The following is a 25,048-nucleotide window of genomic DNA, read 5'->3' as shown; positions in this document are numbered from 1 at the left end:
CCCAGAAAACCAAACCCTTTACCTACAAACAACAACCGAGGAAGCCTGCCTGCTTTAAGTCAGGCCTGCAGGAAACCTGATTGCTATCTCTACTGACAATTCAGGAAGCTAAACATTAACTTCTGGAACAATCGGCACCAAAGGGCCAGCACTTGATTAATAACTGACAGCTTCCCTAATTCTTGTCTGTTTTCAACTAAGGACCAACCCTACAAAGCCAAATATGCACCCGTAACCAATTGCAGCAGGTGTCCTACTTCAAATCAAGCTGCCTACAGCTTCCTCACGCCAGCAGCCTCCAATCAGGGCATACCTGAAAACTTCCCTTATTTGTTTATTTATTCAAGATTTCATTCATTTATCTTCGTGAGAGAGAGAGAGAGAGGCGAAGCACAAGCAGAGAGAAGGTGCAGAGGGAGAAGCAGACTCCCCGCTGAGCAAGGAGCCCAATGCGGTACTCAATCCCAGGACCCTGGGATCATGACCCAAGCCCGAGGCAGATGCTTAACTGACTGAGCCACCCACGCACCCCAAACCTTCCCTTTTCTACACTACAAAACTTGACCACTCCTCTGTCGGCCTTAATTTTTCAGTTTTTTTTAAACATTTCTGACAGTGATTTAACGTTATCCATTTAAAGGTCCTCTGACAGTTTTATATACGGAAATTTTAGTTTCTCATCCACATCAACACATATTAAAATTTCTACAATTCTTTATGCTCTGCTTCCCTTTGAGTCTGTCAAAACACAAGATGACAGTAACTGACTGCCTTGTAAGCTTGGAATAAATAGTCCTTGCTTTTTTGATTTGCTTGGTCTTCGTTATTTCCATGGCACTACAGTGTAGCCTCAAAACGCTGCTGCCCAGAGCCAGAATTTCCAGACTCTGTCACGTAACTCAAAATACGAACAACACGTAAAACATAGCCTTATGTATTCGCCTGTCTTGCATCAATCAAGTTCAGTGATATGCCTTTTTAAGGCAAAACAAATGGCAACAGCAAACAAGTGACTAAAAGCCTTTAATATAAAAACAATTTAAAAAACCTATTTGACTTATGACTTATTAACAAACACTTGCTGACTATGTACTTTAAAAGATGCTGGTTTAAGCATTTCTCTCTTTAGGCTCATTAAGTTTACTGTTACAGGTAAAAATATAAAAAGTAGTATGTCACTCTATAAAAGTGGCTTTTTTTTTTTAAGATTTTATTTATTTATTTGACAGAGATAGAGACAGCCAGCGAGAGAGAACACAAGCAGGGGGAGTGGGAGAGGAAGCAGGCTTCCAGCGGAGGAGCCTGATGTGGGGCTCCCGGAACGCGGGGATCACGCCCTGAGCCGAAGGCAGACGCTTAACAACTGCGCCACCCAGGGGCCCCTGTAAAAGTGGCTTTTGACCCCCATGACAGAATCTATAATCTGCAAACACTAAGATTTGGACATGATAGTTATACAGTTGAACTTACAAAAATTACTGCAAGTGGCTGAGACCTCTGAGAGTTGAGGATTAAAAGGGCCCAGGAATACAAGTCAATGCCACATAATATAGGAATATCACAATGGGATACATTTGGTAATTTATTTATTTATTTTTTGAAATAGTAAGTACAACCTTTTATCAGCAGAAGTTCACAGTAGGCTTTTCAAGTATTTGATTTTTGGCTTATGATAATCATGTGTAAACCATTGCTTTGAGTGCTGTTTTCAACAACATGCAAAAATCACACTTGATTTAAGAACATTCATTTAATAATTTAAATTCTTCAGAAAAACATAAAAAAATGAATTATCATTATATTGTAAACATGATCAATATAAATCGTAAGCTATGAAAAAAGGTCACAATCCCAAAAAAGCAGCACAAATCCCACCTCCTTCAGAGGCAAATGTATACTAAAATTAACAAAAAGATATTAACAGAATTGACCTGTCAATTACAATAAGGGAAAGAGGAAACAGTTTTTAATAAGGATGATCCCTGGAGGTTACAACTCTGACAAGTAATAAGGTGCCTTAAAATTTTCACTTGAAAATTCCGCAAAGGCTCATTAATGGTCCATTCAATTACGCAGAGTTGATCTTCTCAGGAAGCAACTTCTACTAGCAGTTCTGGAATGCTAGTTACGACCTGCATTTGGAGGGTGCTGTATCAAAAGTGCACAAGAAAAATATGTTATTAAAACTGCAGGCAAAGACTTCATTTCTTCCAAGGACTCTTTTCTGAATACTACCATTTTTTAAAATCTGCACTTCAGCTGAGTTCCCTGCATATTTATATATCCTGTCTATCATAAGAAGAGAAAAAGAAACCTTCAGAATTCAGGGAGGCCAAACAGTGACCACCGGGGCGCCAGGGTGGATCAGTCGGCTGAGTGTCTAACTTTTGATTTATTTATTTATTTATTTTTTAAAAGACTATTTCTTTTTTTTTTTAGATTTTATTTATTTATTTGACAGAGATAGAGACAGCCAGTCAGAGAGGGAACACAAGCAGGGGGAGTGGGAGAGGAAGAAGCAGGCTCATAGCGGAGGAGCCTGATATGGGGCTCGATCCCATAAAGCCGGGATCACGCCCTGAGCGGAAGGCAGACGCTTAACCGCTGTGCCACCCAGGCGCCCCTGACTTTTGATTTAGGTTCAGGTCATGATCTCAGGGTCATGGGATCAAGCCCCATGTCAGGCTCTGCGGTTGGTAGGGAGTCTGCATGAGATTCTTTCTCTCCATCTGCCTCTGCCCCTTCCCTCCGCACTCTCTCTCTCAAATAAATAAACAAATCTTTAAAAAAAATAAGAGAGCGGCCACCTCCCCAAGATTAAACCCACAAACACACCAAATAATTAAACTTACTGCTGCCTTCAAAGCTTGATCTAGATCTTCGAGTAGGTCTTTTTTATCCTCTAAGCCCACAGAGAGTCGAATCAGTGTGTCACTAATTCCAAGGACAACTCGGTCACTCTCAGGCACTGATGCATGGGTCATGATGGCCCTGAAAGAAAGAATGAGCAAATTTTTGATCAATATATTGTATCTGTCTTATAAGTTGCAATTATCTTCAGTTTTTTTTTTTTTTTTTTAAAGATTTTATTTATTTATTTGACAGAGATAGAAACAGCCAGCGAGAGAGGAAACACAAGCAGGGGGAGTGGGAGAGGAAGAAGCAGGCTCATAGCGGAAGAGCCTGACGTGGGGCTTGATCCCAGAATGCCGGGATCACGCCCTGAGCTGAAGGCAGACGCTTAACCGCTGTGCCACCCAGGCGCCCCTTCAGTTTTTTTTCTATTTTAAATATCAAATTCTTCATATGCCTACAATTTTTCACAGGCAAAAAAATAAGGAACTGTGAAAATGATCTTTTCTAGTCATTATAAGTGAAAACTAAGATCTTTTATCCTTTTTATACCATCAATAAACTCAATCCAAACACTGAAGGTGCCAATCAAGCACTCCCACGCAGGAGGGAAAAAGATAGCCTCCAGCTGTGGATTTTAACATCTGCCTGAATGAAGCCTTGGCCAGAAGTCATATACCCCATGACCACCCAGCTGGACTTAAAAAAAGACTTGTTGGACCAAGAGCCAGCCAGAATTAATTCCCTCCCGATCAATGGCACCTTGTGAGGCAGATCAGGGAAAGACAACCCAGGACCAACACCAGTGGCAACCAGTGAGCATTAGGAATTCCAGCACATAATCCATGAATGGAGGTAGAGGCCTGGAAGGATTTTCAAAACCAGCCAGTAACTCATCATCATCATTAACGTGTATACAGCTAAAGCGCCTACTGTGGGTCAGGTACCATAGTAAGAACTGGGAAACCAAGAAAAACGAGGTATTTTTCTTGACCCTACCTAACAAAGCAGGGGCCAAAGACTGTGACAATTCACAGAACAGAATAGTCTACAGCACATGCCAAACAAGAGCGGACAGCAAGGACTGCCAGAGTTGAGAGGAGGCAGAAAACTCTGTGGGCTGAGGCCGAGGCATCATGGAGGAGGGGCTAGTAGTCTTACTGCGCCCTGCCACCAACACTCATCCTTTCCAGGCACACTACCGAAAATCAATGCCTAAGTTGCTCCGTTCTATCTCACTTCAGATCCAGGGAGAGAAAATCTCAGATGCGGTCAACACAAATGAGTATCTTCTTTTATCACTCTACTGAAGTTGTACATGCAAACGTCCTCCCTAAAATGTTCTGTCTTGGGCGCCTGGGTGGCTGTCAGTTGGGCATCTGTCTTCGGCTCAGGTCATGGTCCCAGAGTCCCAGAATTGAGCCCCAGGTCAGGCTCTCTGCTCAGCAGAGAGGCTGCTTCTCCCTCTCTCTCTGCCCCTCGCCCCGCTCGAGTCTACTTCTCCCTCTGCTCCTTAGCCCACTTGTGCTCTCTCTCAAATAAATTTTAAAAAATCTTTTAAAAAAATTAAATAAATAAAAAATGTTCTCTCTTTTGAGGCTTTTAGTTCCTCAAAAAAGAGTGTACACATAAAAGTAAGAACTTAGGCCTGTGAGACCAATAGACCTCCACATGAATCAGCTCCTTTACACACTGGCTGAGTAGGCTTGTAGAAGTTACCTGTCCTCACAATCAATTTCTTTATCTAAAATCTTAACAATAGCTATCACTTATTATAGGCTTACCATGAGGCAGGGACTCTACTAGGTCATTTGTGTGCATTAATTCATTTTTTTTTAAATGAACAGAAGTTGGATATAACTCCTATCCCAAGAGTTTATCACAGTCATTAACGGAAGGAACACATATAAAGCATTTGCAACCACCTGGAGTGTATCAGACGCCTAATAAAACATAAAAATTCCTAATAATAATTAACATTTATTCGGCCCTTAGTATGAATCAAGGCATCGGCTTAGGGATATTTTTCCCCCATGTTCCCATAACAACCCTAAGAGCTGAGCGCAGGGTTATCCACATATTACAACCGAGGAAACAGACTGAGAGAATGTAAGTCACTTTTCTGAGGTTGCGGAGTTAATGTGCCTTGTCAGGCTGGAAGACTAATCCAGCACACATTGGCTCTGACTCCTCCCTCGTCTATTGCAATGCTGTACCCGTTGCCGCAGTTGGGAGTCACAGAATGAGGGTGACAGAACAGACAAGCCCTGACCTAAATTCACTTGTCCAATAGCAGGCATCAGGGTGATGGCCTTGCTGGCTGGTACATCTGAGGGCCAAGCAACTTTAAACCAAATCCCTGAAGAAATTAGGAGGTGCCAATTTTTAAGAGAGCTTTAAAGAAATACACATTTCATGACTATAAAAAATAACCCAATTTCATATGCTGAGTGTGCCCTCTTGTGCATCCAGACTTACTAGCAGGCATCTTCTTGAAAGACTCACAAAAACCTATTTGTGTTACCTTAATTATTTGAATAATTATTTGGGTATCATACATTTTTTTTAAACTTTATGTGGAATTGCCTGACTCTTCCTTCCAAGAAGCTGCAAGCTACTGTGAGAGGACAGCAAATGTGCCTAAATTCTGGTAATCCCTGACACCGCTCAACATAGTGCTTCCAGAAAGTAGTTATTATGCAAATTAAAACACAGAAACATGCCAGGTGCATTTAGTACTCTTGAAAATTATTAGCTAATGATGTTTATTACCACTGCAATATTTATAAAACATGGATAGAGTACCATCCAATAAAATCAGGATAGCTCTGGAATGCTCGTGGGACAGGTAATCGATAAATGATAATTGTCATTTTAATTATTAATCCCATTTTATGGATGAAAAAACTAAAGCTCAGTGGTGAGTAACTGGTGGAGCAGGTGTCAAATCCAGATCCAGGCTGCTTTTAGCTCCTCTCATTATCTCTATCCAAAGCCTCAGGAGAGAGGTTGCTAACATATTCCTATGTGACATTTGAGTAACCAGCAAAACTTTCTGAATCTTTGTTTCCTTATCTATTAAACAAGCTGTTGGAGCACCTGATCTCTGGCTGCATGTTCTAATATCCTGTGGTGCTTTGATAAAATTAGATGAATTGATTGGATCAGGAATACCAAGTTAGATTTTGGGTTTATCTTGCAGAAAACATGAAGCCACTCAAGGTTTATCCACAGAACAGAAAATAAATGGGATTCGGTGGCACCTAGTAGGGTCCTCTTCTGACCATCAAGGGCATGGCAGTATTTCAACAGAGACACAGTCCCCACTTCCAAGGAGCCTTGAAGTCAGCCCTTCTCATAAATGTCTCTGACCCCCCTTCTAGAGCAGAGTGGGATAGAACAAGCAGCTCTTGGTCAGAGGTCAGAGATCCTAAAATAACAGTCCACGGGAATGGCCTTCAGGCAGAAAGGAAGGAAGCAAAACTGGGAAGGACACACAGAGCTCACTGAGATTTTGTTGGGGTCTCCATTCTACTGGGTTAAGAGTCCATTCTGATTAAATAGCATGATGCTATTCTTGTCAAATGTCTTGAATTACTCCTGATTTTACCATATTCCTTTCCAAACAACTCTTAAAGCTGACATCAAAGTTAAAACACTGAGAAAATCAGAAATATACTCACGGAAGTTCAGCAAGACTTTCGTATCCTCCCAAGCTCTCAGCCAGAGTAAATAACTATGGCAAAGAAAACATTCATTTAGATCTTTCATTAAAGTAAAAATAAAAAAAATACAAAACTAAATGTTTTTAATAAAATGGCCCTGGACACGGGTTAAGAAATGGTGGTTATGAAAGTACAAGTTGGGCAAGAAACCCAGAGAAAAAATGAAAATAAAATCTGTAACACTGATGTCACCAATTAGACATATGATGTGCAAACTTTTAAAACATTACAAGTTGAGGAAGGTCAAGCTCTCATACCTTCCAGATTTGGCCCTCTAAAGTGACAGATAATTCATTAACATGAGTCCTAAAACCTCAGAATTATTACATTTGAGACCTACCTCCGTGGTTACCCTTTAAATAAAAATCTCTACAAGTCTACCAAGTTATACACATTTACTTGTTAAAATAAAACACTTACTAAATTAATACATCCATTTAACTCCCTCCTGGAGTAGGGAAAAAAACCAAACCTGTTTTTGTATTTAGTGTTATAGTGTCATAATTTTACAAGTACTTTAAAATTACTCTCCCAACTGTATTTAATTAAATATACACGATCTTTCTGCTTTTAGTACAACTTTTAGATACCAGTAGAAGATAACTAATCTGGCAGCGGCCTCTGCGTTCGACCTCAGTATTTAACACTCCATCTGCTGCATGAGCTCTGCAAGCCCAGTGTATGGAGTTACAGAAGCCTCTCTCCCAGGGGCCCTGAGAGCCTCCTGCCAGCGTGAGACTCAAACAAAGGCCTCTCTTCCTTCACCGCAGGCAGATGCAGCCTGGGAGGCACAGGGTTTGGAAAGTCATTCCTAGGCTGGATTTCAGAGCAGCCTTTGTGCAGTGCACCAGCCACACATTGCTTTCAAGTTTCACATAGTATTTCATTTGGAAAAGGGGTTCAATTTTCAATAAATCTGAAAACCAGTGCATCAGGACATTCCGTCTGTCTCAAATTGATGGCCCTGTCTGGAACATACTCAGATGTCTGCCACTGCACCAAAGTCATTTTCCAACCTAAAGCATTTCATGATACAGAGGTCTGTGGGTGCAACCTGCAGTTACAAAGACATGAATCTGAGCTGGATGGAAAGGAGAGATCATGAACTGCTGTTAATTTACCTCGACGATTTAAAAACCTCTTTTGAAAGTTTACCTTGAGGTTCTTGAGAAACGTCTGAGCATGCTGAAGAGTGCCTTTAATATAAAAGGTGATCATACCCGGGCAGCCTGTGCACTGACGCTTTGCCAGCTCATGCTGAGGATGAGAGGGCAGCCCTGTGATCATGAGGCATAATAAAAGTCTTATTTTAGAGTCAGACATGTAATTTCAGAACAAAAAAATTCACCGTTTGCCTAAGCAAACTGCAAGTAAGCCTAATAATGATGAGCTTTACGCCATGTCCACATCTGACGATGTGCTCTGGCCTCCGTTTCTGGGTCTCCAGCTTCATTCTGACCTATCTTTTCTATCCTCTCCATGCTCGAGCTACATTGACTGTCCTTACACCAGCAGTACTGCACTTTTTTCATCTCAGGACCTTCGTACAAGCTGTCCCTTTAACCCGGAACATTCTCCCCGCTGACTGCCCCTGCCCTTCTATTAATTATATCATTCTGTAATTTCTTGTTCAATATCTCATATGTAGTTCTGCCTTGGCTTATCTAAGTTCCTTGAGGACAGGAGTCAAGCTCAATTCTCCTGTCCATCCAAGACCACATGGCTAACAACTCAAAGGGTTCAAAGTAACTATTGACTTAAGACCACACCACAATTTAATAGACTGGCAAAATAAATTCAGAGAGTTATATATAAGTCTGCTAACTGCACATGAGTTGGCAGAGGTGAAAAAATCTGAAAAGGAAGTTAAGAGAGCTTCAGGGGAATTTTGATGCGTAAGGAGCAAGTCCCAACCTAAATCAGATAAAAGAGCTAATGCAGAATGGCAGACTGAAAAGACTAAAAGTAAATCAACTGGAAAGTACAATGTTGCAATCTTGGAACAAGTAAACACAAGCCTTCAAGCTAAAGACCGTGGCAGGAACATCCAATGCATTAAATCAATTTCCTAACATCCAAGCAGCCACTAGATGATAGGCAACACAAGGACACAGACCACGTGTATCTTCACCCCCCAGACTCCCCTACAGAGCCTAACATACAGCAGCGTCCAATAATATATGAACAGCGTTAAAATACATGAAAGCAGCTACCTTACCACAGCTGTCATACACAGGATACTTAGGATAACCCATAGAATCCTAGTGTAAACATTTGTGCTTACAAATCATATCAACACTGGGGTACCTGGGTGGCTCAGTCAGTTGAGTGTTGACTCTTGATTTCAGTTCAGATCCTGATCTCAGGATTGAGAGATTGAGCTCTGTGTTGGTTCCATGCCCAGCGGGGAATCTACCTCTTGAGATTCTCTCCCCTTTCCCTTTGCCCCTCCCCCCCACTTGCATACACTCCCTCTCAAATAAGTAAATCTTAAGAAAGAAAGAGAAAGAAAGAAAGAAAGAAAGAAAGAAAGAAAGAAAGAAAGAAAGAAAGAAAAAGAAAGAAAGAAAGAAAGAAGGAAAGAAAGAAATCATATCAACATACCAGGATAAATAACCTTTTCTACCCGAGGATTAGATTCCAGAAACTGAGCAACTGCCATTCCATTTTCGAAATGCTTCTCCATTCGGACCTGTAGAGTCTTCAGACCTCGATTGCAGAGGTAACAGTCAACAGGGGATGGAACTGCTCCAAGAGCTGTAAAATGAACATATGCTGGGTTAATCTGAAAGGCGGGGAGAGACCCAGAAGATTCTCTCACTCTCTTTTTCTTTATAGTGACTCTGAGAAACGAGCTACGAAGGCCAATGTTTGAGTTTTAGGGGGGAAATTAATGTATCAAATCAGAAGCATAAGAATGAAGCCTAAAGTACACTCAAAGAAATGGGCTTTAAAATGAAAGGGGAAATGAAGATCCTATAAACTAAACATGAATAAATATGAACTTTTCAAATATGAACATAAATAGTCCTTTCTATGATTTCCATTCAATGACATACTGCACATCGTTGAATCTTATATTTCTTTGAAAGAGCAGGAAAAAACAACATTCAGCTCCTATTGATCCTGAAAGTTCTACCAACGTTCTATTTAGCTTTTGTCTAAAGCAGCCTAGGAGTTACTATGCCTCCAAGGTATGTACCTCGCCTCAATGTTTTATAAACCAAGCAGTAAGTTTTGGTTTTCCTCCCTGGTGTTTTTGTTGTTGTTGTTTTACTTTAATGCTTATTTCCTTTATTTAATATTTATTTACTTTATTCCTAAATATGTTTGCATCTGTCAAATCAGAACGGTTTAAACTAAACATCTTCAAATAAACCCTTACCCATACTTGAGGTAACTAAACCATCTAAATAGGAAATGGTGTTTAGACATCTGTTGAAAAATATAAGTTTATATATTAAGTGCTATTTAAAGTTAACCACCATTCCAGATATAAAAGATAGAGTATAAGAAAGCCATCATTTCAAATGCTTTATCTAAAGAAAAAAAATCTAGTAAGTCTGAAAACTCAAAATTCACTTGGGCTTTACGTAATTATGGTCAAAATTAACATGGATTTCAAAAATAACAAAACTCATCCCTTGAGTCACGTTGTAAAGCCCTGTTATGCTCTAACTATATTTTTATATCCTAATTTTTCTACTTTCCTTTAAAAGCCAGAATCTTTCTCCTCCATTTCTCATTTCTTCCTAATTAGTAGAATGCTATTACTTCACAACATTTAGTGGAATTAAAATATCAAATGTAGTCCCTGTGAGAGGATAAGGGGAATTCTGGGACTTTTTAATACTTACAATTTTGTAAGAAACGGAGCCTATTATGGAGGCTCTCAGAATTAAGAGACACTAAGCCCATTACGACATCACTGTGGCCTAAAACAAAACAAAAACCTTTAAGTTAAAAACAATGTATGTTTATTCTTCATTCTAAAATTTCTAAAATGTAACTTTCACTTGAAAAAAAACTCTCTGGGAAAAAGCCCTGTAAAATTAGTTTAAATAAACTGTATTCAATTTGATAGTACCAAAAGCTGTACCTATAAAAAATGAAATAAAAATCATATAAAAATTAAATGTTTCTTTTTAAGCTGTCAGTAGAATAAAACTGTAACTTTTTGAAGTAAATTTTACTCCTCTGTTCATAAGTCATGAGCATAGTTTTGTCTGCTATAAATAAATCCCATATTTAACCAAAGCATAAATTTTTTACTTTTTACATGAGTCACAGAGAAAACCTGAATAATAGAAGAAAAAGGATCAAAATATCAAGCACTATGGTATTTTCATCTATCCATGGAAAGGAACACTCAAAGTGTAGACTATGTATGTCTTACCATTCATATATTTTGTTGCTGAATACATACAAATATCAGCTCCCAGAGCCAAAGGCCGCTGAAAGGAAAAAAAGAGTTTCATTTTAGATAGTAAATCACCTGAAAATATGCTTCATTACATGCCTATTTGCTATTGTAAATTTCATTCCTATTCTACCTTTTCAAAAATACATGCATCTTAAAATTTTCCAGGATCTCTGATGGTATCTTTCCCTTCATCTTTCCCACCAACTAAAAATACAAAGCACTCAACCCAGTACTCAATCCAAAACCACAAATCTTCTGGAAATAGCAGGTAAACTCAGGTCAACAGGTCTCCTGAACTTGTTTCTTTACAGCAGTTGCTGGCTGGTCCTAAGCGTATTACTAAATTTTAATATGCAGGGATGCTGGCATTTTATGACTCAGTAAACACATAAATAGACATAAACATTTAGCAATTGTTATGTCAAGTGAGTATATAATATGCTTAGATTTTTGATCATTAAAACCTGATAATGTATGCTGTGATTATTCACTTGATGTGCCATGATCTTGACTCCTAATTACTCTTTTATTTTACTAGTTTTGCCAAGTGTAAAGTCACTTAGAAAGAAATTTCTTTGGATTATTTTCCCTCACTCCATTTTCCTGCAAATCAATCCTTTAGTCTTAAAATGTCTTTGTTTATAGTGAGAATTAAAGTTATAATCAACTTATTCACTAAAAAATATATTATCAATATCTTTCTATTTACATTTTCTTTTTTTTAAAGTAAGCCCTAAGCCCATCACAGGGCTTGAAATCACATCCCTGAGATCAAGAGTCAATGCTCTACTGATAGCCAGCCAGGAGCCTATTTACCTTTTCTTTAAAAGATAGTGCGTGTGTGTGTGTGTGTGTGTGTGTGTGTGTGTGTGTTTTAATCTCACCAGTTGTTTAGTCTTTGGAAGGTGGTAGTGTAAGGGGCTATAGGACTTTTCATTTGGGGTGTTTCAAAAATAGGATGTTTTAAGTCAGGTATTACTCAAAGCACTCTCTACATAGGTGTTTGCACATCTCCAAAGTGATGGAGTCAAACTAGATGATGGTCTCTTCCAATGCTAACATTCTGTAAACTCTGTGGTCAAGAGAAAAGGAAAAATGAAAACAAATAACATTTGTGGATATCATTAAGTGCTGAGAACCATGTTAAATATTTGACATACCCCAGTGAAGTACTATACAAAATATTTTACCTAACTCAATAAAATCAGTACTTTAAGATTCTCATTGTACAGATGAAGAAAAGGGACTAAGAAAAACAAAACGGTGGTGATTGGGTGGCTCAGGCGGTTAAGCATCTGACTCTTGATTTCAGCTCAGGTCTTGATCTCAGGGTGGTGAGATTGAGCCCCATGTCAGGATCTGTACTGGGCATGGAGCCTGCTTAAGATTCTCTCTCACCCTCTCCCTGTGCGCCCCCTCCCCCAGCTTGCCCTCTCTTAAAAAAAAAAAAAGAAAGAAAAGAAAGGAAAAGAAAGAAAAACAAAACAGATCATTCAGATTAAGAAGCTGGTAGAGCTAGCACCCACATCTAGATTATGTAAATCCAGAGGTTCCACTGTCAAACTGTGCAACTTTATGACGGCATGCCCATTTTGCCTTTTGTGACATTTATAGAAGACCGAGAAGACAAAAGGCAGGGAAGAAAGAGAACATATCCAGTTTTCATGAGGATAAAATAATGAGAGGACCTTTTCAGAAGATCTACTGTATGGAACTAAAACATGTAGCCACTTAGGGACAACATGATTCTGATTAACTCAACTGGAATGAATCCAGATTGAAAGGAAGCAAACTGCAGTCCCTGGCATGCAGAAATGTGATGTGGGCTTCAGAAAGGTAGAAAAACTGGACCTATTTTAGCGACAGCAACAGGGGGAATAAAGGGCCAGGCCCGATGAGTAATCTGGGCAGGCCCAGGCTAAAACAATTCATGTCATCTCTTTGGGAATATACAGGACTCACTGTGACTCAGCTACAGCAACCTATGCTATGTCAAGTGGCCTTTCGTGTAAGTGGTAGATGGGATAAGGAGTTGGGATAACAAATCCAAGAGAGAAAATCACCCGGGACAAATAGATGATGCCCGGAGATTTTCACTTGGAAATAGAGTGCTTTACTGCATATAATAAGCAGCCAAAGAGATATCGTGAGCCAAAGGTAGGTGGCCCATGAAGCTGTGTGAATCCAACATAGCCAGGAAATGTGAGGAAAACAAACCTGGTAGTGCCTTCTCAATAAAATGGAAGAAGGTGAAGAGCAGATTTATACAAACTAAGGCAGCAGCCTGTGCCAACTCCAGGGACCCAAAACGAAAGCGGGGGAAATATAAACAACTGAGCTATAAACATATGCCTTAATTTAAGAGTAGCAGAAAATGAGCTGGGTTTTCAGGAATTCTGCAGAATAAAGGCAAAGTAAAGGAAGTGTAATAAGAATGATCATAAGGGGGCGCCTGGCTAGCGCAGTCATTAAGCATCTGCCTTGGGCTCAGGGCGTGATCCCAGTGTTATGGGATCGAGCCCCACATCAGGCTCCTTCACTGGAAGCCTGCTTCTTCCTCTCCCACTCCCCCTGCTTGTGTTCCCTCTCTCGCTGGCTGTCTCTGTCAAATAAATAAATAAAATCTTAAAAAAAAAAAAAAAAAAGAATGATTTTAAGGTACAAGCAGGAAGGAACATCGAGGGGAAGGTAAGTTCCTAACAAGGAAAGGAAACAGATTGGGCTGTTCAGAGGAAAGAGAGAGAGAACATGTTGGGGAAAGGGCAGACAACTAATCAATTATAGAGAGATCCTTAGATGATCTACCAAAAGGAACAAAACAGAAAGAAGCATCTGGGAAAAAAGTAAGAGAAAAAAGAAAAGGAATGGAGGATGAATGGGAGGGTTTGAGGTGGGAAGAGATGTATGTAGAGGGGTAGGTAGGAAGAGACATAGTTTAAAAGGAGCACTGTAAAGGACTTGGTACTTACAGCTACAATGTGAAACAGGGAGTAGAAATTCCTAATACAAACAAGGTAAAGCTACAGAGAGCTGGGCATAGTGCATGGGGCACTGAGGGAAGAGAAACTAGAAAGGAGGAAAGTGGAGAAATAATATGTGTGACATCCACTGAGATGACATGCAGTATAGCTTTCGTTTTCCTTTCATTTGGAAGGTTAGCCAGGTTTAATTAGATAACGTATATATTACATATATTACATAATACATTTAAATACATCTTAAATTATATAGCTTAAGATTTAATTATGTATTTTAATAATTTAATTGTATATTAATAGATTTAAAAATGAACATATACATTAAACAAATAACATATGTTTTTCAGTCACACCATATATATAAAAAAAATAATTGATTTATAACCAGCACATAAACATTAAAGTCCCTACTATTTATTAAGCACTGATAGATAAAATCACATAATAAGGCCAGCTCTTCAGAGAGTTTACACATCCTGAGAGACTTCAAAGCTTTAATTAAGACAACATTTAAAACACACAAAGCCCCATACCGGATATGAACCTAGGGTTGGCTGAAAAGATATTAATTAGCTAACGGTAGAAAAGGTCCAATTTTAATTCTTTGTCTAATCAATAACTCTGATTAGATTCCATGAGTTTGGTAATGATTTTAATGTAAACAAGTCTTTCCTTTCTTAGTTACAGGTATCTGTAGTCTACAATTCATGCCAAAAAAACCCCTTCATTTACCTGGAAATAGGCTGACATAAAAGTGTTATCAACGACCAAAATGATGTCGCCATGTTTATGGACCACATGTGCACAGGCTTCAATGTCAATCATCTTCAGGTTAGGGTTTGTGGGGGTTTCAATCCAAACAAGCTAAAACAATTCAATAGATGACAATAGTTTATAAAAATATACTGCACCAATATGTCTTATATATTGTAACCATCTGGCAGACTATACTGGAAGAATGTGGGTGATAAAGTTGCAAGGGCTGAATCTGAATCCTAGCCCCCATTAATTTCTGAGAGGTCTTAGTTAAGTAACTTACCCTCCATATTCCTCAAATTTTACATCTGTACAATAGGGTTGATAATATTTCATAGCGTTGTTATAAAGATCAAATGAGATAATGTTACATATAAGAAGAAAAGTGCTCAAGTTAATTATTGTAATTCCATTCCATTAAGAAGAGGAAGGATTTCAAAGACATAATTCAGTGTCTAGGAATTTTGTTCTCAAAGGTAAATAATATAGAACATTCAGACCACAGCCTAGAATTTTCATTAAAGAGAACTATTTCTACAATGCCAAACACATGCTAAATATTAACTTAAAAAATGCCAGATGCATTAGAAACTATAAAATAAGTACCCAGAACTAGAAGAGCATGGGTTTTAAAGTGCAGGAGGGAAGTTACACACAATAGAAAACCTGGTCACAGCTCATTTAAGAAAGAGATAGCATCATACCCAAAAGCCTAGCACAATTCAGGCACACAGTAGACGCTTGACAGTGACTGAAAAGACCAAAGAAAAGAACAGAATTCTGTTTGTTAAACAAGATGCCACTGTATTGAATGACATTACCTCAGTTTTCTTTTTAAAAGGGTTAATAATTCTTTATTACTATATAAATGAGCAAGACAACTAGTTTAATAGTCTTCCAACTCTAGAGTCTTACTGTGGAAAGATAAGGTAATTAAAATAAAGCGTATTCTACAAGAAATGAATTATTTTAAAAATCAATAAAAAATTATTTCTGGGTAAGAATCTATTACTTATATTTATAATAAAAATAATTAAAATAAAATAATAAATGCAAAGTTGATTTTAAAGGGACTTAAAAAATCTACTTCATATGATGAGGCAGATACTTCAGGGGGAAAAAATGTACTAATTCAAGTCAGTAAGAGCCACTACATAAAGTTCTGTTGACAAGAATTAACATACTCACAATTCGCTTTCCTCCCTTAGAAAGACTCAGACCAGCTATTTTAATAAGTATCTTTTCTCCTAAGCAAAATAAAAAACAAGTTCCTTTGAAAACAAACCTTAATCACTCAAAGCTCACCCCTGTGTTAATCTTCAAAGTAATTATTTGTGTGAGAAAAGGTTTTCATTTTTTAGCACTCACTGCAACATAATCTTGAGTACAATTCAAACCTTTTAATCATTAGCAAAAAGTTGGAAAGGGCTGACTTATAAAAGACACTGGTCCTTCTTTGACCCATGCAGAATTTAAATGAGGCCCCAAGAAAGAATATCACATATGCCATTCACTCAGGCACAAAACACCTTCCGGTGGCATGCAAGCTTCCCAGGATGGAGGCTAAAGATTGCCCGTGGCCCATTCTCTACTTGTAACTATTATTTTGTTGAAGTACCGCTTAGAATTCTTAAAAGGCCAGTGAACTTAGGGTCTGGGGTCTTGGCAAACTTCCTTCTCTGCAACCCAATCTCTGTAATGACTTCTGTTACCAATACCAGCTTGGTAATGCAGTATAGAATTGTATGCTTTTGCTAACAAATTTTTTAAATTTTTATGTGTTGCATACTGTACTGAGCATTTCATATTCCTTATCTCATCTAATTTACACAACCACCTTTCTATAAAGCAGGTGCAATTATCCCCATCTTGCAGATGAAGAAACTGAGTCTTCAGTTAAATAATTTGCCCATGATAATACACCAACTATGACACAGAATTAGAACTTGGATCTTGCTGGGGAATTCACGTACCTAACCATTACGCAGTAATACTCCAGAGAAGCCAGACCTATCCTAATGTTGATGGTTTCCAATGCCTTCTAGTAAAATTTGTTATTCAAAATTAAATTATGTGCTCTAGTAAATAAAATGATAAAAACAAAACAGCGCACAGAAAACAGACAAAACTGAAAACCGGGTTACCTTGGTTTCTGGTGTAATGGCTGCCTCTAGCAATTTCGTTTTGGAACAATCAACAAAAGAAATCTTTAATCCAAATTCAGTTGCCACCTGCCTGAAGTACCTGTTTGTACCTGAGGCAGAAAAGAATCAGACAAAACGGAAAGGACATTGTACTAAGAAATGTTCATTCCTTATCGGTATAAATACCTTAAAAATATAAGGAAGTATCAATCACCAATAAAAATACAACTAACAGCAATTGTACCTTGGTTAAATCATTTGGCTATCCTGTATAGTAAAGAATATAAGGCTTGGATTTTAAACTAAAGGTTAAAGAGTCAAATCAGGTGTGTTTTATTTGACTCTTTAACCTTTAGTTTAAAATCAGTCTTGCTTAAAGGTAAGGGCAACCTGTCTTCCTTACCTTCCTACTCACCACTTTAAATAATTTGCATTTAAACTGTTTGGAATGGACGCTCTTAAATTTGGACCCATAATGGACTTCAAGGGGTGAGACCCCTTGATCCTAAAATTAAAATAATAAACATTGGGTGCAGTCTTAAGCACACTTTTCCAGTTTTGTGGGGAAAGGGTGCACATTTTCAACAATTTTCCAAAGGTTCCCTAAAACCAAAAGCCTAAGTATGTAGGGGAGATTAAGGGTTGGGTAGAGGCAAGCTCTTTGGGAGTGGCCTGGGTTATAGTTCATCTTCACTGCAGGCAAAAATTTTAAATAACACTAGAACACCCTCTCTCTTTAAATACTATCTTCTCTGGAACAGAATATATCTGAAAGTTGATCAGGTCCAACAACCTCATTCCAGCAGTTTAAATAAAATTATTATTAAACAATCTCTCTTACAAGCAGTTCCAGAGCATAGACCCTAAATGTTTATGCTCTTCCATGTCTGGGCCAAGACAGAGGGGTCTGTCACACCCTTAAAAGATAATAAATGATCAATAATCCTGGTAACATTGGTAATATAATTCAGGACCCACTTTATCATCTTTAAAATGTCAGCTGACACAACATGCATGAGAAAGGTCACCTACCTCCATACACATCATCCATGCAAATAATTTGGTCTCCTGCTTTTAAGAGATGGGTAATAGTCACAGTGGCAGCTAAACCTGAAGCAAAGGCCAAACCTAAAATAAAAGCCAAGTTAGAGTAAGTCAAAAAGTCAAACCTCTGGGTTGAAAAACACCTACAGTATTTCCTTGCATGACTTTATGTTCTTCTGTCTGCTGATAGAAGGACAGCCATCACCACTGAGACACGAGAAGTCCCCTGATGAAAATACAATTGCCAACTCGCCCTTTCTATTTCAAAACTGAGATATCTTTAAGAGAATAAGTAATTCTGCTTTGGTGGTAGCATTTCTCTGAAACACCTCAAAGAAATAATTCTTTACAAAGTTCTGAGATTAAAGGCCAATTGCCAATTAAATTACAGTTTAAAAATGACAAACTCTAAAAAAATTTCAAACCTGAGGAACAGAGCTAAGGTAAGATTCACTCATTAGCTATATGGATATCCAACTGAGCAAATATTCTAACAAAACTCAGAATCAGACCTGAGATGCGCCTGGCAAATTTGAAAATTTTTGTTTTTAAAATTTTTTAAGTGTGGAATCTCCTTTAAACAAATACGATCCTGAAATCTCATATAGAACAAAAATAATGAAAACAATTAAAAAAAGAAAACCACCTGGCATTGCGCACATTAAACACTATAAAAGAAAATATCCTGGCTAAATATTAGTGCATCACCTTAATGATAAAAATCACCTGTGACTGGTAGAAGGGATAATTCAATTAACTTGAAAAATGTAATTCCTATAAAATCTTCTCAGAAAAGTTTAGGTTAAAATTACAGTTCTCTACTCAGAACATATATAGTCCAATTCATACAGAAAGCTAAACTTTAAACCCAGTTAAAAACAGCCATGTTTTCTGGAGCCCACTTGAAAAAAAAATGTCTGCCACAAGACTACTCAGCCTTTACACCCCCTGCAGTAAATAATGTTCCCTCTATAGTACTAAATTACACAAGTTTAGTGTTCAAAAAGAACGCCCCTCAACCAAAACAAAAGACAAAACTCCCCAAACCCCCCAAAACCCACATTAACATTTCTAACCCCAGCACTCTTGCTATGAGAAAACTCATAAGATTCATTTTCTCTTCACTATTCTATCCTCATTCAGTATCATTTATATAAAAAATACAAAAATGATTTAACAGTAATCCACCCCTTCACGAAAAAAGATACAAAGAGTTAATCCTTAATCTCTGAGAGCATATTATCAAGGGCACCAGGTAAACGTTCCCTGGTGTTGTTCTCAAGCATTATCAGGTGAATGTACCAGAGTATCAGAAAGTTTATATTCTCAGAGGTAGTGTTATAAAACTCTGTTAATATTTATCTATTTATACTGACACCTTCAGATGAAGAGTGCATTTACATGAATACTAAATGGCAAATTCAGCCATTTTCCTCTATTCATATTTGTTTTTACCTAATAATTACACATACGCATATTACGCCATCTATGGGACCTTGGACAAAAAAATTCAATGTCCTGGTAAAAATAAAAGTTTTGAACTAGCTAATCCTTATTCCTTTCCAATTCGAAATTCTGTCCCTCTATGACTTTGTCTATACATATAAGAATGGGTTTTAGACTTCACAAACTTTGAAATGGAAAACCGCTTACTGTACTTGGCCCCGTCCAGTGCTGCCACTGCTTTTTCCAAGCAATTCCTGGTGGGGTTTCCAGAACGGCTATATTCAAAACCCTGAAGAAAAGAAGTTAAGAATTTATCCTAGGAGATTGAAGTTTATTTATCAGAGTCCTAACACAGACACCTCCACAACAAGAGGCTCATCCAATGATAATGATCTTCTATTATTTAGTTATGACATGTCTTGCCACTAAATAGGAGTTTAACACGTCTGCCTTTGGCTCAGGTCATGATCCCAGGGTCCCGGGTTCGAGTCCCACATCAAGTCCGCCATCCTGGCATGGCATCATCGAGCTCCCTGCTCAGCGGGGAGTCTGCTGCTCCCTCTCCCTCTGCTCCTGCCCCCCTGCTCGTGCTCTCTCTTTGCATGCACTCTCTCTCCCTCAAATAAATAAATAAAATCTTTAAAATAAACAAATAAATAGGAGCTTAACAATATTGTGGGGGCAATGGTGTGAAAAGGCTCTGAAGTCCACCAAACTGGATTAGAATTCTATAGCTGCCCCTTATGAGCTATAGGCCAAACAGATAAGTTACTTAATGTTTCCTAAAGTCGATCTCAGTACCTATAAAATGGGAGTAAAATACAAAAAACTAATTTGTAAAACTGTTGTGATGATAAAATTACACAATGTATAATAAGTTCTCTACAGGGTGCTTCACACATGCTATCTACTAGAGAAGGGCTGCCATTAGCATTATTATTATGTTAGACTCACCTTTACCCATTAACTTGGGGAATTCAGGAGAAGGGAATCACCAGAGCCTACAGAGTAAACTTACTTCTAACCTGTATTTCATTTCCTAAGAAATAAGTGATACATCCTACAGGAAACTATGAACAGATCCTACAAATGCTCAAAGTTCAGATCTTGGCTCTACAAAAGCAACTCAAAAAATAGACAGTAGTTCTTGGCAAAGTGGCTACACACAATTTTTAAAAATTTGCTCTGTTTACATTTAGCATACTAGGAGTATTCATTCGGTCATTTTATTTAATACTCATGGTCGGCTTTAGGAAAGTGAAGCCAAAGGTTATAGGGAACACCAGAACCAGTATTCAAACCTAGGATATAAACACTGACTGAAAATATTTTCCCCATGCCTCATACAGCACATAATAAACACAACAACCATTTTTTACACATTGTTTCTGATTCGGGAGCTCCTAGTATTAGTAATATATACATATATATATATGTATATAACTAAAATTTATAAATTTTAAGTTTGGTTGTTTGTTTCCTTGTTTTAGACAAACTGAGCAGATATATTTTATACAGTTCAGGGATCTCCTCATCCCTCCCTCACCATCACCTCCTTGATGTGACCTGTACTCCCCAGACAGAAAAAATCTGGATTCATGTGGCTACTGCCACAGAAAGGCACCCGTGTTTCCATAATTATTCACCGCAGAGATTTAACTCTGGGGTGGGGGCGAGGCATATTTTAGTGGCAAATTTCCTACCCTGTCACCCATTCAATGGCTTTCCAAGTGGAATAGGAGAAATAGATGGTTCTCTTCAGCTCCTCAGGTTCTCCCTAGAGCTCTTCACTGAGTTTTTAAAGGTACTAACAGGTGTCTGGTATTTGTAGATTTTACCACCCCTATTGGCTCTCTGAAAATATTTAATTACTAATATCTGGTTAAATGGTTAACTTTTGTACCAAGAGCTAAAACTTGGACAGTCACACGTTCACAAAACCCTACACCAGCAACAGACTACAAGCTTGGAAAACAGGTTGTGTACACGTTTTGATTCCAAAATACAGTAGCTAGAAGCATCCTAAACCAATTGTAGAAATGCCCTTTAAAACTGTACCTTACAAAACAAAGGGCTATGTTTAAAAGAATTTTCCTAGACTTACATAACAACACACTAAAGAGGTCTTTGAAGTATAACCAAAGCTTTGGACCCACAAAGTTTATTAAACTGATTTCCTTAAAAGCTCTGCAACTTTTAAATACTTCAAATTCCCATCAATGTGTTGCCAAAAGGGATTAACAAAGAATGCTCCATCAAAACCTTACAAGTCATTTATCTATAACTCTAGGTCAGTTCCTTTTGTATAAAAAGTGTGTAATATTTGTCCTGCCCTCTGGCCTGCTTGTTGTGAGGATCAAATGGAAAAAGTATAAATGTGAACACTGTGAAATATCAAACTACTGAGCAATTATAATGTAACATAAAGCTTAACATCTATATCAATAATTTATGTGGTAGGTACTGATTAACCCCATTTACTCAGGATTAACCTGAGTCTTGGATAGATTAAGCAACTTGCTCAAGGTCCCCCAGATCAGAGGAGGTGCTGTCGGAATTCAAACCTAGGCCCTCTGACTAGGTTATTTGTGCTCTTAATCACTAAGCCACACTGCTTAAATGATGCAATGGGTTAGATTATTACTAGTATTATTGGAGTATAGCAGAGTGTAGCCAAATGCCTAAGAGAAGGGTTCTAGAGTGGGGTTGGAATCCCAGTGTGCATACACCATTTACTAGCCATGTGGCTCCAGGCTAGTTACTTAATATTCCTAAATTTGTTTGGTTTTTTTTTTCATAAGAAAAATGAGAACCTAGTTCAGACTAGGGTGGTTGTGAGGATTATCCCAGACCATACTTGTAATACATCTGACATACTACGTGTAAGTCTGTATCTAGCCCATCACTAGCTGTATCACTATTAATAACAACAATACAGCCATTGGGCATGATCTTGATTCTAGGTGAGTTATCAGACCCTGGAGAGTTTGGTTGTTGTGGTTGTTGTTGTTGTTTAGTTGACTCCCTACATGTCTTTATAATTTTTTCTGCTGAAGGTAATTCAACAAAGTTATGACCCTCATTTCTGAACCGCAAATTTGCCAACATTACATGAATTTCAGTTCAAATCTATATGGCAAGTTGGACAAACTGTTCCTTCCAGTCCTGCTTATCAAAAGAAATGTGATCACAGGACAGCGAATACAAAGATTTAGTACTAGGAAGATCACGGGTGTAGCAAACCTCCCTTTGGAGTGCCTTCGTGATGTATAAACCATCTTATAAATTTCTCGCACGCCTTTTTATGCATAAGCCATCTCTCTTTACCCGCCCAAACCAGCCCCACCCCCCACCTTTCCAGCCAGCCCCAGCTCACCGAGTGCTGGCCGGGAGCCTCTTGCTTGAACGTGGTGGCCAGTGAGATGGGGGGCACTACAGCGTGGGAGGTCCACTGCTCCGGTTCCTGGCCCACATGGATGGCCTGCGTGGCGAAATGTTGGAAGCGAGGCTGGAAACCATACAGGGAGGCGTCTTTTTCCTGCATGCTGAGCTGCGAAGGAGGGAAAGAGAAAAAGAGCGAGGAAGATAAAACTAGAAAACTAGTGCGACAGGGCCTGAAAGAGACACAAGAATCAAGAGAAAGGGAGCTAAAGACACGCCGGGCTGACGACACCGAGCGGACAAAAGCCGGGATCCGGGATTCAGTGGCTCAGACTTTAGAAGCCGGCTGGTGGTTTGCGTTCACCGCAGGCGGAACGAGCGAGACCCAATGAGCGAAGGCCCCGACGCGACTCCCGTTCCTCATTGGCCGGAAGCGGAGGCGTTGCCTGGAGCGTCGCTGGGACAGCCCTTCCCGGTGCAGAAAGTAGAGTGAAGCGGGAGTCTGTGTGTCCACGTGGTGTTGGTCCCTGCGGGCAAAATTCCTGAGTCCGGGCGGTGGTGGGGGGAGGCTGCCATGCTGGCTCCAGTGAGCCCCTCGGGCGTCTGTGTGACCTCACGCCGGAGGTTTGCGTGATAGGTGGAAAAAGGTGGGCTTGGTGTTGAAACCGAGTAACCTTGTAAACAGGCCACACAAATAGCCTCCTCTTACTGTAGCCAGTGTCCTTGACCCCAACCCTCAGCCCCCTTTGTCCAGAGGGCGGTGCTGACCGACACAAGCAACGAAGCGGAGATTCGTACGAAAACCGTGACGCTACCTGCCAAATATGCGGCTTGGATTCTCGTTAACTGCGGCGGCCTGCCTTTTAAGGTACACTGAACTCTAATGACCCAGTACTTGCGATAATTGAAACCTGAGTGAGGGTCATATTTTTCTTAAGTAATGGTGAAGCAACTGTAGTGAAGATCTCTAATCAGAACTCTGGCAGCTTAAGAGCCATTCAAATTTGAGTTTTTTTCATCATTATCTTCTTTTGAAGTACCCGGAGAAGCTCTCCCTGATAAAAAAGATTGTATGACTTAAGGAAAAAAAACACACAAAAACCAAAACCTTCTTGGAGCCTCAAATCCTTATACAAAATGCCTTCATTGTTGCACAATTGACAGCAACATTTTTGTAGGAAAAGGGAAGCAGTCCGTGTGACGATTTACCACTCACCTGCACCCAGAGCCCTGCCTTCAAGGATCACTAATTCAAAACAAACAACAAAAATCTTGTTCCTAAACAATACAGATTTGACCTACTTACTGTTGTGACTATTTTCTAGGACTAGGGAATTCAGGAATATTTCTGTTCCTGCAAAGTATTAGCTACAGATCCGAAACTATTGAACGAATTAAGAGGAGAATAGGGAATGAACAGTTCTTAAAATTTTAAGGACTGTGGCATTTGATTTTCAGATTAGCTTCAGCGACACCCAGCCATTAAGCACTAGAGAAGTAGTGCCTGAGGGCTCATTAGCTTTTAGAGGCGGAGCAAGATTTGTATGCCTGGGGGAAGAAACGGTTAGACTCTGAAACACTGATAGATATTAATATACGTTTATTTTTTTTCTATTGAAAATATAACATGTCAACTGCAACTCATCTCAAGAGGTATATGTAACTGTACATATGTATGTTTTTATGTGATCTGTTTAGGGACCATGAGGGTCTAAAACAGTACCTCCTAATATTTGTGAGCAAAACCTGAGTTATATAAATATGGATATTTTATTTAGTGTTATTGTAATAGGGATTCTTTAAAAGATAGCACCGATATAAATGCTCTAAATTATACCCTTTTTTACTAATATAATTTGAGGAGACTTTATTAGAGGGTGGCTTAGTATTATGTATTGAGGATTCCTATGACTCAGCAATTTTACTTGTAGGAATTTATCTTTCACATGTATTCCTACATGTGTGCAAAGATGAGACAGGATGTTCTTTTTTGTTGTTGTTTGGTTGGCTTTTTTTTTTTTTTAAGACTTTATTTACTTATCTGATATAGAGAGAGAGTGCACAAGCAGGGCGACCGACCAGCACGCAGGGAAAGGGAGAAGCAGACTCCTTGCTGAGCAGGGAGGCCAATGCTAGGCTCAATCCATCGTGACCTGAGCCAAAGGCAGATGCTTAACCCACTGAGCCACCCGGGTGCTCCCAGAATGTTCTTTCTACCTATTTTTGCCATTTTTAATGTCAAAAGAATGGATAATGGCTTAACTATCCATCCATAGGAGACTGGTTAGTCAGTTAGGG

The 25,048-nt window shown here is 38.9% G+C and overlaps 1 protein-coding gene across 1 annotated transcript; it reads right to left on the bottom strand.

Annotated features, from left to right (window-relative positions):
* Positions 1-1,352: 1,352 nt before the first annotated feature.
* On the bottom strand, positions 1,353-23,498 carry CTH (cystathionine gamma-lyase). The gene is made up of 12 exons (XM_002929674.4): positions 22,746-23,498; positions 19,577-19,658; positions 17,912-18,007; positions 16,880-16,989; positions 14,712-14,843; positions 10,975-11,032; positions 10,436-10,513; positions 9,183-9,335; positions 7,734-7,855; positions 6,537-6,589; positions 2,853-2,991; positions 1,353-2,148 (listed from the first exon to the last, which is right to left on the bottom strand). Exons 1-12 carry the CDS (start codon positions 22,911-22,913, stop codon positions 2,122-2,124), a joined length of 1,218 nt encoding a protein of 405 aa, XP_002929720.1. The 5' UTR covers positions 22,914-23,498; the 3' UTR covers positions 1,353-2,121.
* Between the last annotated feature and the right edge of the window lie 1,550 nt (positions 23,499-25,048).

The sequence above is a fragment of the Ailuropoda melanoleuca genome, chromosome 2 (assembly GCF_002007445.2).
Source record: "Ailuropoda melanoleuca isolate Jingjing chromosome 2, ASM200744v2, whole genome shotgun sequence".
Classification (NCBI taxonomy): domain Eukaryota; kingdom Metazoa; phylum Chordata; class Mammalia; order Carnivora; family Ursidae; genus Ailuropoda; species Ailuropoda melanoleuca.
Note: the sequence above shows the minus strand (reverse complement) of the source record. Positions and strands in the feature narration are given on the sequence as shown.